At 32.0% G+C, this 15,416-nt stretch overlaps 3 protein-coding genes across 3 annotated transcripts; all 3 read left to right on the top strand.

Annotated features, from left to right (window-relative positions):
• The first annotated feature begins 553 nt into the window (after nt 1–553).
• LOC106103113 lies at nt 554–2,850 on the top strand. The gene is made up of 5 exons (XM_013282781.1): nt 554–678; nt 1,299–1,521; nt 1,847–1,977; nt 2,047–2,202; nt 2,398–2,850. The coding sequence occupies exons 1-5, from the start codon at nt 621–623 to the stop codon at nt 2,544–2,546; spliced, it is 717 nt and encodes a 238-aa protein (XP_013138235.1). The 5' UTR covers nt 554–620; the 3' UTR covers nt 2,547–2,850.
• Nucleotides 2,851–5,670: 2,820 nt separating this feature from the next.
• On the top strand, nt 5,671–9,973 carry LOC106103189. Its single transcript, XM_013282877.1, has 5 exons — nt 5,671–5,815; nt 7,930–8,152; nt 8,572–8,702; nt 9,161–9,316; nt 9,657–9,973. Exons 1-5 carry the CDS (start codon nt 5,755–5,757, stop codon nt 9,893–9,895), a joined length of 810 nt encoding a protein of 269 aa, XP_013138331.1. The 5' UTR covers nt 5,671–5,754; the 3' UTR covers nt 9,896–9,973.
• A 2,345-nt stretch (nt 9,974–12,318) lies between these two features.
• On the top strand, nt 12,319–14,755 carry LOC106103117. The gene is made up of 5 exons (XM_013282785.1): nt 12,319–12,427; nt 12,911–13,127; nt 13,579–13,709; nt 13,969–14,124; nt 14,467–14,755. Exons 1-5 carry the CDS (start codon nt 12,364–12,366, stop codon nt 14,613–14,615), a joined length of 717 nt encoding a protein of 238 aa, XP_013138239.1. The 5' UTR covers nt 12,319–12,363; the 3' UTR covers nt 14,616–14,755.
• The last annotated feature ends 661 nt before the right edge of the window (nt 14,756–15,416 follow it).

Genomic DNA, 15,416 nt, shown 5'->3' with positions numbered 1-15,416 from the left:
TAATTGACGCAAATCAGATTATTTGCGTCATAAGTAACCCTGGTAATGCAAATGTGTAGAATCGCTGCAAGTCAATTTTTCACGATACACTGGCCCACACGGATTCCGTAGACATAGACGTCAGTTACTAAATTAGAATAAATAATGATATAAATTAAAAAAAATCAGTAATCAGATCAATTTAAAGTCTCTTGGCGTCATTTATTTTCTATTACTATTATAGTTCACTTTAACGCTTTTAATTCAAAAAAAAATGTTTTTATTTTCATGGTCAGCATCACGATACAACACTCTACAGTTTAAAATTGAAGAAGTTAGCTTTTTAAATGAATGTCAAGTCTAAATAGCAGGACAATTATCACATTTCTATAACAATTATGAATAACCGCTATTGCCAAACTGTACTTAAGACCTTCGACTTATTTCGAACTGTGACGATCATAATTCCTTTTATTTCCTTGAAATTAAACAAATCTGGTTTTAGTAAACTGAAACAAGGACTAAAAATGTCGTCTATATAATGTGAAACTTTACAAAGCAGTTATCAGTCTCAGAAATATAACAACTCGGTTAACATTTAAACTTACATTAACGTAAATAAGGAGTACAGTGTTGGTAAAATGTATCTTCTGTTAGTAATTTTGTGCTGTGCAGTGTTTGAAGGATATGCTTCCAATGGTATTGTATATTTACTACTGTGAAAATTCATAATGATCTTAAGCGATAATTAAATAACAAAAGTATTCGATTGTAGAATTTTGTTAATGAAATCGGAAATATAAATAATGTAGTATATGGAAAGTACAAAGATTATAAATAATTGAATGAAGTCTAATTATCAAAATCATCTTAATTATTGTTACTTTACGTCCTGTCGATACGATAATAGAAACATGTTATAAACATACGTTATTATAAGTTGTGTGGTTCTGTCGCAAGAAGTGGAATGAAAATGTGATTTCTTTTAACTATTCTCTTTGTATTCACATCCATCCATCAAAAATGTTTAAGTGCATAGATTTTAATTGTCAATTTGAGTGCAATAATCGAATCATTGTTAATTGAAAATTCAGAAAATATTTCTCAAACATACGACTATTATGAAATTAATCAGGTATCTCGGAAACGGTTTTATATTGTAATTTGCATAGTCATTTACTAGTACAGTAATAATTTCAAAGAATTAAATAATTAAACAGATGAAACTAATCTCTGTCAGAAATCATTTTTTTTTTTCATAAACATAAGGAGATAATAAAAAAAAATTATTAGAATAGTACTTTAATTCTTTTTTCTAGTACCCTTGGCTCAGCCATGCCTGCTGGGTGATTCAGAATGCCTTATCAAGACAAACACACGAATTGCTCTCTCTAGAATCGGTTATGGATTGCCCGAATTCGGAATTAGATCTTTAGAACCAATGACGTTGAGAAACATTACGATGGGTGCAGATGGTTTTAGATTAGTCTTCAGAGAAATGAATATAGCTGGTGCTTCTAGATGTAACATTGAAGATATACAGTAAGTACTAAAGTATAAGTCTAAACTCCATGATGATACTTAGCAGAATGATAGGTGCAAATGTGACGTCAATCACAAACATAAACCAACGCAACATGAATTTATTTGTAAAAGTAGTTACACAAAAACTATCCAAATACTAAAATAATATAAAGAGGATTTTGTTATTCGGAAAAATTAATTTTAAGGATAATTACGTTTGATCTGTAATCAGTACATCTATTAAGGTGCCATAAGTTCGAATCTGAAATAAACAAGCTCGTCTCCTTGTCCATTTTAATTTTTTGTTTAAAATCATTTGTATTAACGACCGGTTTCTTTACAGATTAAATTTCGTACACTCTACTATGTCCGTAACTTTAGAATGTCCACTGGAAGCTACTGGTACATTTAAAATGTCTGGAAGTATTTGTTTCTTTGACGTCAATCATGAAGGAAATTACATTGTCAAAACAGGTACTAAAATACACTTTATTTTTGTTTTATGCGAACTAAAAATAGTGCAATGACCTCATTTTTTTTCAGATTCCATTAGGACTACAATTAATTCCAAAATCGATACTATTTATGGCGCTGATGGCCACAGATATTGGAAATTGACGGCGACGGATTATTCTTACGAGCCTCTAGAAAACCTTCACATCGGTCTGGGAAGGCTGTTCGTAGGGGAAGTCACTAGAGGTAATATAAAAATAGCTCATTATTAAAATGTATTTTTTAACTTCATTCATTCAATGGTAAACTAAAAGCGGGCGCACTATTAACTAAACTATTCTTCATTCTGGCTGCGAAACAATCGACAATCGCACAACTGTTGTGCGATTGTCGATTGTTTCAATGTATTTTATTCTTATTCTAATGAGATATTTCTTCCAGCCTCACCCCTGTACAACGTAGTGAGCAACAACTGGTGGCCGCTAGTGTCTCGAGTCGCCGAGCCTGCTGTTAGCGCTGCAGTCGCTCGCTTCCACGAAGTTCTTCAAAAATTCTTCCTTCGCGTACCTCTCGAACATCTGTCCAAATAATTACGAATTAAGATGTTTATGTCTACTATTCGAATTCCTGCTAAGATTTTGTTTCCTTTTTAATTATAGTTAAATGTTCTTTCATGTCGAAATAAATTTTACTACTATGAATAATATTAAATCTAATGAATTTAATTTAATGTAATTTTTATTGCAATGCACACACTAAATACTGTTAAGTTGATTAACGTATTCACATTGTAGTCACAGAACTACAAAAAAAAAATCAAATTATAGTCATTTCAGTCTTCTTACGTTATCTTATTATATTCTAAAATATAAAAATATAGCTTTAACCTACATATTTATATTTTTTAATATAAAAAACACAACCATACTACTATTCAGTGACACAAAACGTTCTATCATTAAAACACTATTATACTAACAAAGGCTTTTAAAATATCTGTAATCAAGACAGCTTTTTGAATCAACAAAATGCCGAATTTTCCTCGAATGTTTCATGAATTATTAATTTACAAAACAAAATGTAGTGACAAAGATCTTACAGAACAAGAATTAGAGGTTAGGATGTCAGATAATAAAGGGACGAAAAAATCACTGGCTTAATCTTAAGAAACCACATGCAAATTTATATTTAAAAAACATCCAATTCAACCATGTTATTGGTGGCGTTTAAAATTAAAAATAGCCTACGGGTTCGATGAATCCCACATTATAGAAAACGAAATTCACACTAAGTACGGGCAAAGGTCAACTTTTTTTAATAATACAACAAAGTAAATACAAATCAATTTAAATAAGCGACGATCTTTTGAATTATGATCCCAGTTAGATTAACGACAATCTGCTTTCATTTTAAAATCGTAATCGTATGGAAAATCTGACGCTGGTAACCAATTTAACATCTATCGCTTAATAATCCACTGACACAACAAAAAGTCGTAGTGAGTCATCTCACCTGATTTTATTTTTATCTCCTTTATCCTTTTTCTTAGCCTAGCAATACCGAAAACACCAACCTTTGATTTTAACTAGGGTTGTAACGGAACTTCGCTTCCGAATCCGCAAGCGCGGAACTTCCGCAAGAAATGATAACTACGGATCCACTTCCGTTATTTCTTATGCGGAATTATAACGGAGGATAATTTAGGTCTTTAACGCGAGTGGGGCGATTAGGTATCGTTTATGCGGCCTGGGCGGGCGTAATAAGTCAAGTAACTACAATTGTTATCTATACTATAAAGCGTAAACAGTAAACACACACTTCTTTGTTGTCTAAGATGTCAGCAATTACAGCTAATTTTTGAATAAATCTTTTTTTAATTAAAAGCCCTACCATTAAACTTAGGGGGTAAATATTTTCGATAAAAACCTTAATGTGGGAAAGAGACCATAAGTTATTGCCAACATCAAGGCTGCAAGATTACCAAGGTTTGTAATGTCATGTCATTTTGACATTTGCTATTGATCATTTGACAAATGTAAACAATAAAATAAAATTTTCATAACTCCATGCGGATGAAGCCGCACGGGAACAACTAGTACAATATATTTGCATAATAAACTGTATCTTGTAATTAGTTATGTACCAATCTGTATTTTGAATTAACGTGGTTTTAGTTTTTATTTCATTCACGAATTTTCATCGCAATTGACATTTTATAGTGACCTTCGCTTCCGCTTGCGTTAACCTCCGGTTCCGCAGAAGTGAAGCCCTTCGCCTCCGCATCCGAATCCGCTCCTGTTACAACCCTAATTTTAACATACAAAAATCATACATGATATGTATTCTTTTGTATGTCTTATGAAGCATATTTTTTTTAATTAAACGATAAATATATAAAATGTTTTGTTTTTATTACTTTTTTAAGAAGGCGAAAAATTGCTGCCCTTTAAAAATATTAACAAAATCAAATTAAAGGGCAGTGATTCCAATGTTAATGTTGGTTATTGTTTAAGTAATACATTGTTTTTGTTGTTAATAAATTAATATTTTTATTTTATAACAAGGAAATGTTCATTTATTTAATAAGTAAGTTAATACGTAACAGAGTTTTGTACAAGAAACAAATAAAACTACAAAATAATTTTCATATAATAATTTTGAATTAATTTTGAATGAAAATAAAGTTGAATGTTTATTATTTCACGTACTTGAAAACGTCTCGTACTATTACAGAAGTACTATGATACATAATTATCACGTATGTATATGTCCCCACTAAGTTAGGGTGACAAGGCCATAGTCAACCACGCTGGCCAAGTGCGTTTTGACTTCACACATATCTTTGAATTTTTTCGGCGATATGTGCAGGTTATATCACGATGTTTTGCTTTGCCTTAAGAACATCGAGTAAATTATACATGTGAAAATTCGAAAAATCGAAATTCACACTAGTGCATGGCGGGATTCGAACCCAAGACCTATAGATTACTAGTCAAGTGCTCTAACCACTGAGCCACCGAATCTCTTTAATGCGTCATAATATGCCTGTTTTAACTAAACTTCCTTGACAGGTCCTTCCCGATAATTTCTCGTCTCCCCGGGCGCGGAATATGCATAAAACGTTCTCCTCTATTAGAAAGAGGATGACGATAATTCTATCCTTCTCTCGGATACCATTTATCGCCAATTTTCTTTTTGAGTATAAAATAGTTTTTAAATTACTAAGATGTTTTGATTAATGACCTCTATTCCTATAGATGCACATTCATAGGGTAGCTTGTACATAATTTACAACAATATACACTTAAACTCTTCAAATTGATTTACATTTTATTAAGGTTCATCATCATCATCAACTTGCCCTTTTCGCTTCATCAGCCGTCATATCTGAATCCACTCCCTTTCACACAATCCATACATACTTTCTTTGGTCTACAATATAAAATCAATGTCCATATTTTAATGGTCAATCCCCTTTGAAAAAAAACACTCGCTACACAAATGCATAATTGTTTACATTTCTTGTTAAATATCACTTCCGACAGGGAAGTACAGTCTTGTCACTCTATTGGTCCCATCCAACTTACAGTATAATGATGTTTTCAAGATCCCATGTTAAAATACTGGTTTTATCACACAGATTGGCTTATTTTCAAATCTGGTTTTGTCAAATCTATCGTTTTAATAATGAAAATTGCCGACTATATAATAGAAAACTTTGTAGAGCGTTTGTCAGTCGAACAAGGATCGTAATTAACGTAACATATCTGTGGCAATAACTTTGGGTTAATTTCTAAAATGTTTAAATTAATCTCTTTGTTATTTGTTGGAGTTTTAGCACAGAAAGGATACGCTTTGGGTATGATTTTTTCATATTAATGCATAATCCAGAGAAAATTGTACATAAAATAGATTAAATAGGCTTTGAATAACTACCGAAGGGATGGTAGAAATTTTGTCTTTCAAGAAAGCTTGAATACTGAAATAATTTGAATATTAGTAGTTGATTTTAACAGTAATAAAGCTGATGGATTAACAAATAAATTTGAGAATTATATTTTTACAATTATACTTTTTAAATTACCATTTGATTTTAAAAATTGAGATGATTCGAAAATTTATATAGAGGAGGAATATATTTTTTTTTTCAAATTTTCAATATTTTTCAAGAATTACATACGTTAAAAAAATTATTAAGCCTGAATTCTAGTGTTTTATATTACTCAGTAGCGATGATGAGTAAATGCTTAGACTTTAGTTGATATGTCTTTATATTTCCACCAACTTTTTCAATGGATTTTATTTAACTAAAACCTACAAATACAAATATTTTATTAGTAAAAGTCATTTTTTACAGATTAAACTATCCCCCTATCACAATATCATAAGTTGATCAACCAAAAACTTTAAAGATTAAAATTAATCCAGTACCATCGCCACCTCAGTCTATTAAGGCCCATTCACACGATGCGAGTATTTTTCAAAATAAAAGCAATAATTATCTTAGTTTAGTCTTGCATCGTGCAACGATCAAGAAACTCGCATCCTGTAAATGGGTCTTTAAGCGGTTCAATTACATTGTGAAAAATTTTCACATATAATTTTTTCACAATACGTTTTTTATTTCATTTTATTTTATTTCATTTTGCACATTATATTATTTTTTGATTATTACATTAATAAATGACGCGATAAGCTTTCATTTTGGCAAAATTACGTAAACTAATGTACAAATGTAAAAAAATCGATGTAGTTCTAGAAGAAATGCATAAAGATTTAATCCAAAAAGTTACTTTGATCGTAAACTATAGTCAAATTTTCACATATAAACGACCAATTGTAAAAAAGTAAATTAAAGAGATAAATAAAAAAATAGGTTTAAAATACATAAATAAAATCTAGCATATCATTTTGTCAAATCTCACAATTTAAATGTTACCTTTTCAAAATACAACCATTTGAATAATATTAAAATTATCTTAAACTAACTATATGCGTCATCGTATTAATTTTAATCTCCTTAAATCCAATGGTAATTAAAGTGACCGCATAAATATCTGTCAGCCGTGACCGTGAGTGCTGCAGTTTGCACATTAGCGTGATTTCCATTGCAGAAATACTTATTGTTATCTACATACTCGCGATTAGAAATTTAAATCATAAGATTAGAAGCAATTAAATATACAAATGTAATTTACATAAACGAATGACAACGTTGTTTTTTAGTATTAAGGATAAAAAAATTTATACTCGATAATTCAAATACATGACTTGAGTTAATCTTATTTTAATTAAATAATTGCATAATTATACTGTTCTACATCTAGGGGTTAGTTAGGGGAGCATATGTTCGTAGGGGTGGATTTAAAAGATGGATGATTTGCTCAAAAATATCACTAGCGTGAAACTACAGTGCAACTAGTAGAAAATAGAAACTAGCCGTATCAAATCTACTTAAGCCTACAAGGCATGAGAATTAATTAAATCACTGGCCATCAACCGCGTCTTTTATCGCGTAGAGGTTGTATTTTCAAAAAATATAAATTAGTTTACTTAATTATTTGTACTGAAAAGTACGTCAATTTTAAAGTAATTCTGCTAAATAAATAATACCTCTCCATAAAATTATAACACTATAATTTAGACCTTTAGGAGATGAATTTCGAACAAACCCTTCTTGGTGCTCGCCTTCGTAGTAGCAGACTTCTATATGTAAAAATACAAGTCTTTAGTTCCAAGAGTTTTGGCTGTGATACATAAGTCAGACAATCAGTTTACTCTTTCATATTATAACTGCCTGCGACTACGACTGCATAATTAAAAAATAGTAATTTAATCTTCCAGACTATTCTCTACATCTATGCCAAAATTTCATCGAGATCCGTTCAGCAGTTTAGGCTACAAACTCTAACAAACATCTGCCTACACTTCCGCATTTATAATATTAAGTAAGAAGTAAGATTGACATTTCAGGACAGTACGTTCCGTTCTGCGCACCGGGAGACTCCGAATGCTTCATCGTCGCAAACATTCGGCACGCTATCTCACAAAGCGGAAATGGATTACCTCAGCTTGGAATCAATTCTATAGAAACCATGTCGTTTAAGAATGTAACTTTGAGTCAAGGGCTCTTTAACTTTGTATTCCCACGCATGAAAGTACTGGGCTCTAAAGACTGTATTCTTGAAGACATGGAGTAAGTTAAAATTATTTTTGACAAAGATCAGAAATCACATGAAGTTTATCTCATCAAGAAGTTACTTTATGAATAACGTGGATTAAAAATCTACTATTAAATTATTCAGCTCAAAATATTATGACATTTTATACAAATTATTTTCTGTTTTTGCATCTATTTGATTACTTATGATCTCTTAGAAATTGATGCAGTCGATAAATCGATTCATTAAATACTAGCTGTTGCCCGCGACTCTGTCCGTGTGGAATTAAAAAACAAAAGTAAGTAGCCTATGTGTTCTTCCAGACTATCCTCTACATCTATGTCAAATTTCATTGAGATCCGTACAGCCGTTTAGGCTTCAAACTCTAACAATCTAACTAATCATTCGCATTTATAACATTTACTTAGTAAAAATTTGGATTATTTACTTACAGTTTGAGTTTTGCGCAATCGACAATGTCATTAACTTTAGAGTGTCCGATGAAAATAACTGGAAAATACAAGTTTAGCGGAAATATATACTTCTACGAAACCAGCCAAGAAGGAAATTATGTTATCAAGACAGGTAATATTCACTAACAATTAATAATTGACTAAAACCCAATTTTATGGTCATAAATTATTGTGCGTTTTTTGGTACTTCGCTCACTCTACGCCTACGTCACATTTGAGATAAATACTAAAGAATTTTATACCTGGCTTGGTATTTCTAATATTCAGAACGATTAACTACAATCAACAATCCATTCTGAACACAGCCATTTTAATAGTAACAAAATAAAAAATGCTTTTACAAAATGTTATCAGATTTTAGTGTTCAATTCCATTCTGTTTAATTGCGCAATTATTGTTCTTATTAAATGAAATATATTTCTTTACATAATTTAATATTAAAGGTAAAAGTAACTGAATAACATTTTATTTTAACGTCTTGTTTCGATAATTAGCGTCAAACACGTAAAAACAATTGAAGATTTCATTTTTGTAAGAATTGTCCTATTGTTTGTTTTTTATTTCATTTAGACAACATGAGAACAACCATTAACTTCAAAATCGACACAATTCGTGGTGCCGACAGCAAGCGTTACTGGAAACTGAATGTCTTGGAATACGTGTACGAGCCTCAAGAAGTACTTCGCATACAACTCGAAAACCTCTTCACTGGCGAAGTTACCAAAGGTACTTTACTCTAAACCTTCAAAGATGCTTCACAAGAGAAAGATATGTCTTAGAGGAGGCGATTTACTCGGATGTATCAGATTGTGCTGTAAAAAATCTACAAAAAACGTACTAAGCAGAGTCTGTATCATGTTTTCACTCCGTACCATTCATAGTCATTGTTGAACTATACTTACTCCGCTGGCATCAACCCATAGTGAGTGTTCTACTCAGACACAAGAAAACACTAGCAGCCTGTCCTGTCATCTCCTGTCAGTAAACTGCTTGCAAATCTCGGGCTATACTGTGTAATATTTAAAATGTTTTTGTATAATCTACATTCTTGGATTAATCCTTTCAGAAACACCATTCTTTAGCCCGTCAACTGGAGACTGGTGGCCAACAGCTGCCAAGACCGTTGAGCCATTGGTCAGCGCAACCGTCGGTGGTTTCCACGGATTCCTCGATGCATTCTTCCAACGTGTACCACTTGAACAGCTCTCCTCACAGATATTGCCGAGACAGACGTACAAGGCACGTGTACCTTCTTTCTCCAACCTAGAGTGCTTTAGTTTTAATTCAGTGTCGGATCTGCTGTAATTATCAATACCATAATTAATTTTACTGTAATCGATTTTATGCCCTTTTGTAATAAAGGTATCTAGTTATTAATGGAAATTTGTTTTTTTTTCTGGTATAAGATGTATGACGAACTTTTTTTTATTTAATACGCCGTACAACAATAATAGCGACAAGCCGTTGCTGTCAAAAATTAAACCTTTCCTTACTTATATTCCCTTAACGTGTATAGAAATCTGATAAAATTTACTGTCGATCTCAAAAATTATTAAATCAAACAAAGTGAAAAATAACTTGAGAAGTGTCCTTATCATGATCACCAGCTCTCTATATGACCCTGAGTGGGTTCGGAGCCTACCCCAAATAAGATGTGATCGTTCACTTCATAATATATTCCAATATATCCTTTTAATTAAATTAATTTTTGTGTAAATTACATTACATATAGATTTCTTATTCAAATTACGATGTACTTTTTACAATTACTAATAAAACACTCTTATAATTTATGAAATATCTGTTATCACAACTATAAAAATTGTTTATTGTGTTTCATGAATAGCTAGTTGATTGTGAACATTTAACTTAGGAAGTTCATATACTTAACAAGTAGATTACAGGTTCCCTTATAAACTGTATTGCTACGAAAATTACGCTACGATATGGCGAATAAAAGATATTCAGCAAATTAAAACGCTATTTCTTTAATTTCAACGAGATCCGTTCATCCGTTTAAGCTACAAACCCATTTTTTCCCAACCTGCCGTCCATGGATCACCAGTAGTCCGCAGGAGTCGAAATATGGTCGGCGAATGACTTTATATTTAGCGAGTGAGTGACCTGTTGGTCGCCATACAATGAGTGAGAAGAGTGCCGGTGAATGAGTGGATTACAATAAAATCTATAACGTTAAGCCTAGCACAAAAGATGCGAGAACATTTTCTTGAGATGGAAAACACTTGTATGAGATTTTTGCAGCGCCACTATCGGGCAGAAAAGTAACTAAAAACTGTTTTAATGCATCTCACATTTTACATAGTAATTTCTACTAACAAAAATAATATAACAGTGGTCCCCGGCCAAGAGAAGGTTGGGAACCCCTGCTTTATACAAATAGCTTTAGAATCCTACAAATTTTGGAAAAAAACTGTTTTCGTATTATACCAAAATACTATTTCTACTTACGATATAAAATTGCAACACATTTTCACAGCGACTTTAGTATTTTCACATATTTTTTTTATTACAATTGTATAATATTCTGAGTTGCCAGTACGACTACCTTAGTAATATATACTATACAACAAGGAGTGTGTACGTCGTATTACGTATATGGTACGTCGAAATTCTACAAACAGTGGCTATATGATGATATCAAGAATTTATAAGCGATGATCAAAATATAATATGTGCAACATAGAAAGAGAAAAAATTTCCGGCGTTACCCACGTACTGCTTTCTTATTTGCAATATGCAATCAGTAACTCACATAAATTATTGAAAGCTGACTAGTATTATGATTTATATTTTTGAAGCTAACACTCTCACCTAATTGTAACGTGTCCACTTCTCCACACAACTGCTGCTGTACTTATAATCCAAAATACATGTATGGTACGAGCGGTTTTTTCAAAACTTCAAGGCGACTTTCGCCGTTGTATGAGGCCGGTTAGACCGGCGCTGTATGTCTCGCTTATAAAATCAAAATTATTTTTTATAGCATTTTTAATGTTATTTTTGATATCCAAACACCAAAACTCTTTTACAAGTATGTATGGTAGAAAGATAAATAAATTGGTGATTCGACCACGCCTCTTATACCGGGTCAGATAGGTTTGTTGCACTATAACATAGTATTGCAAAGTTACAAAATCGAAGGTTTGTAATACTTATACATAATGTAAAACCAAAGTCACTTTTTTTAATTACAAAAAAAGTAGTTTTGCGGTTTTGAGTGACCGCCAACTGTAATCGACAATTCCTCTGAATGTCGTGTAATGTATCGTAGTAAGAAATTGTGAAGATGGAGGTTGTACAAAAGAGGAAGATTAAGATATGAAGCCCATAGAAGCTTTGGTACATTAAACTTTTGAGAAAAAAGGCAAAAAGTAACGTGTAATAATGCATTCACTTCTCAACGATCTTGAGACAACGATACTGGCAGTATTCAATAGCAACGTCGACCTTACATCATTTGAGAGAACTGTTTGGTTCTTCATCCACGAAATGTTTGAGGAATGTAGGCACTAGCACATGACGTGACGTCATACAAATAAGAGAGAGACCTTTTGAGTTCTAGTTATTTTAGTCATTGCCGTTCGGATTTTTTTTCTTAAGTTTTATTTTTAAATCTGGTTTTATATTATATGCTGTGACAATGTAAAAAACAAATCGTCGACTATATATTGTAAAACTCTGTACATTGTCCATCAGTCGCATAACAACCGGACTATAAGATTTTTTCAGTGTGCTATTTGGAAAATTTAATTATGATCACGATCAGCTTACTATTGGTGGCTAGTTGTTTGGTGTCTGAAGGATATACTTCCATAGGTAAAGTACACATTCCTATGTTTCATTATATTAAATGATCATACACAACACTCTTGGAATATCGGTTCTAACAGAACTGACGTCTTTTAATTCAGCGGAAAACCACAGTGGATGCTGAAATTCAGATCAATATCAACTAGGAATATTGTGCGTTAAATTTCATACATTTGGTTTCTCAAATACTGTATTACTAAAAGGTCCTAGTGCAAAAGAGATTTCTATTTTCATTTTCATTTGGTATGGTATATCGTCGTTCTACGAAATCAAAAGCCCACTGTTGCTACACCTTCTGTGTGTCAACTCTCTAATATAACAATACTGTTTTTTTTTTAAATAGAATGTTATGTCATAATACTTTTTGTCTACGACTGGACTTTAATGAATCGGAAGTTATTTCATTCATATTTTCTGGAGTCTCATTATACGTTTGTTTTTAAATGTTAATTTAATTAAAAATAATTGATCGTTACTTTCTTATTACAGCGCCATTCTCGTGTGTTCCTGGTGATTCCGAGTGCTTCATCAAAGCAAACACACGCGTCGCGCTCTCCTACTTGGGCGATGGCATCCCCGAACTCGGCGTCGACTCCTTGGAGCCAATGTACTTGAGAAATATCACCATGGATCAAGGATACTTTAAATTGGTATTCCCAAATATGAAGTTAGTAGGCGCTAAGAACTGCAAGATTGATGATATACAGTAAGTGCATATTTTTTAATATTATAAATGCGAAAGTTTAGATGGATGGATGTTTGTTAGAGTTTGTAGTCTAAGCGGCTGAACGGATTTCGATGAAATTTGGCATAGACATAGAGATTGGTCTGGAAGAACACATTGGCAACTTAGTTTTGTTTTTTTATTAATTCCGCGGACGGAGTCGCAGGCGAAAGCTAGTTTAACATATTTTATTGAGAAAAGTTAAAGGTACAAAATCAAAAATTTACTTCCTTAACCTAGTGATCTGGCTCGATTCGCGATGACTTGAAGAATTTCACCTACTTTGTTTTTTCCGGCATCCTAATCATCAAGGGCAACGCATATATCGATCGATGACCTTTATTCTTCTTCAAATAATTTTACTTGAAAAATGTTGTTACTTCAAGATTCGTTGATATTGAAATGTTTTTTTTTTTACTCGTTTAATCAACAGGTTAAGTTTTGCGCAGTCTACTATTTCTGTAACATATGACTGTCCGTTTGAATCTACTGGCAAATACAAGTTCAGCGGAAAAATGTTCTTCTTCGACGTCAACCACTCAGGAGATTATGTTGTTAAATCAGGTACTGCAAAAAATGCTACCAATTTCAATACACTTTACATTTATAATACAAAACATAAATCTTCTAATATTCAAATTCTCAGTCATATGTAATTAAAAATCAACTCTAAAGATACGTTATATAATTTAGTAAGCAAAATAATTACACAACTAAATGTGAAATCGAAAAGGATAGATCTGCAAAAAATAAAATGGTATGAAAAATAATGAAATGGAATATAAAAATAATGAACAGTAATGAAAATATTGCGATATTTCAGATTGCTTCAGAACAACGATCGTCTCAAAGATCGATACAATCTACGGATCTGACGGCAACCGTTATTGGAACTTAGTCGCTTCTAACTACTTCTTCGAGCCCGTGGAACCACTCCACATTGACCTCGGAAAATTCTACGTTGGTGAAATAACCAAAGGTATGATAAATGTCGAAAAATTTTTGTGTGTATGTCACGACGAATTGTAATACATACACACATGTAAACTGTCTGACACGGTTGCACGTCAGACAGTTTGTCAGCGTCATAAATGAAATGAAAAGGGAATAACTGGCTTAAGTACCAATTCTTCATGTCTCTGTTTTATGAACTCCTGGTACTTCCCCATCCGAGTCCGCATACAGTGGGGTAAGGGATAAGATAATCATATTTGGCATTTTCCCTACAAAGAAGATCACTTGGGCAACAACTTTTATTGTTGTTTATCTTTATATTTTGCTGCTCTACTTTTGTTAAAGTGATCTAAATTTTATTCTTCAGAATCTCCGTTCTTCACTGTCGCAAGCAATAGATGGTGGCCGATGGTGGCCAAAATGTCTGAGCCGACCCTAACCGCTGCAGTCGAACGTTTCCATAGCGTTCTTAAATCGTTCTTCCTCCGCATGCCTCTAGAGGAACTTTCTAAGTAAATTATATTAAAAAAATTAAATAACTAATTTTAAAACATCAGTTACATTTTTCTTTCATTTAGTGTATTATAGCATCCTACAATATTTTTGTTTTTCATAAATCGAATGTAAAGACAGATAGTAATAAAAAATGTTTTGTATTACATTGTTTTATTGTTATAAATATTATAACAAAAGTTGCTTTTCTCGACTCGTCAACTAAACAATTCTTTAACATATGCTTGTCTTTTTTTTCTAAGTAAATGGATATAGCCGTCTGTTTTCGCGAACAAAAACTATTAATAAAAAAATATATTCGTAGTAGGAACCAATGTGATGTTTACGTTTAAGTAATATTTCTGCTTTTGATTTTGATTCAGTTCTGCTTATACAAGTATAAAAAAATTAAAACGGAAATAAGAATTTTTTATCTTTAAAATTAATAAAGTTAATGTAAAAATGACAGCTAAATGTTACTCTTCTAGTATTTGCTGTTTACTTATTTTCTATAGATCTGTTTGCCAGTCGGCACGTAAGTAAAGGCAAGTATATTTCTGACTTAACATACGTCATACCTTACAGTACCTATATGTACAATATACCAAATGTCTATGTACATGCATAATTATTCATTCAATAATAGCTCGTTGACATTTGCTGCAGTGAATGCTGTTACACAAAATAAGTGAATGTTAACATAATTTAAATACAATATCTACAGAAACGAAAAAAAAACTAAAATCAAAACGTCCTGTACAAACAAGTAATCATTTTTTTGTTAATTTTGAAAATAACTACTTACTTTGCAGTAATCGATTTTTG

This window comes from Papilio polytes, unplaced genomic scaffold (genome assembly GCF_000836215.1).
Source record: "Papilio polytes unplaced genomic scaffold, Ppol_1.0 DF823868.1, whole genome shotgun sequence".
Taxonomy (NCBI): domain Eukaryota; kingdom Metazoa; phylum Arthropoda; class Insecta; order Lepidoptera; family Papilionidae; genus Papilio; species Papilio polytes.
The sequence above is the reverse complement of the archived record's forward strand: the minus strand, read 5'-3'. Positions and strand labels throughout refer to the sequence as shown.

Bases quoted from the DNA above. Each gene is read 5' to 3' on its own strand.
- LOC106103189 (XM_013282877.1), top strand. From the start codon at position 5,755: ATGTTTAAATTAATCTCTTTGTTATTTGTTGGAGTTTTAGCACAGAAA. The intron at 5,816-7,929 runs GTATGATTTTTT...TTGACATTTCAG, and splicing joins ACAGAAAGGATACGCTTTGG to GACAGTACGTTCCGTTCTGC. The intron at 8,703-9,160 runs GTAATATTCACT...TATTTCATTTAG, and splicing joins AAATTATGTTATCAAGACAG to ACAACATGAGAACAACCATT.
- LOC106103113 (XM_013282781.1), top strand. From the start codon at position 621: ATGTATCTTCTGTTAGTAATTTTGTGCTGTGCAGTGTTTGAAGGATAT. The intron at 679-1,298 runs GTATTGTATATT...TCTTTTTTCTAG, and splicing joins TGAAGGATATGCTTCCAATG to TACCCTTGGCTCAGCCATGC. The intron at 1,522-1,846 runs GTAAGTACTAAA...GTTTCTTTACAG, and splicing joins TGTAACATTGAAGATATACA to ATTAAATTTCGTACACTCTA.
- LOC106103117 (XM_013282785.1), top strand. From the start codon at position 12,364: ATGATCACGATCAGCTTACTATTGGTGGCTAGTTGTTTGGTGTCTGAA. The intron at 12,428-12,910 runs GTAAAGTACACA...TTCTTATTACAG, and splicing joins TGAAGGATATACTTCCATAG to CGCCATTCTCGTGTGTTCCT. The intron at 13,710-13,968 runs GTACTGCAAAAA...GCGATATTTCAG, and splicing joins AGATTATGTTGTTAAATCAG to ATTGCTTCAGAACAACGATC.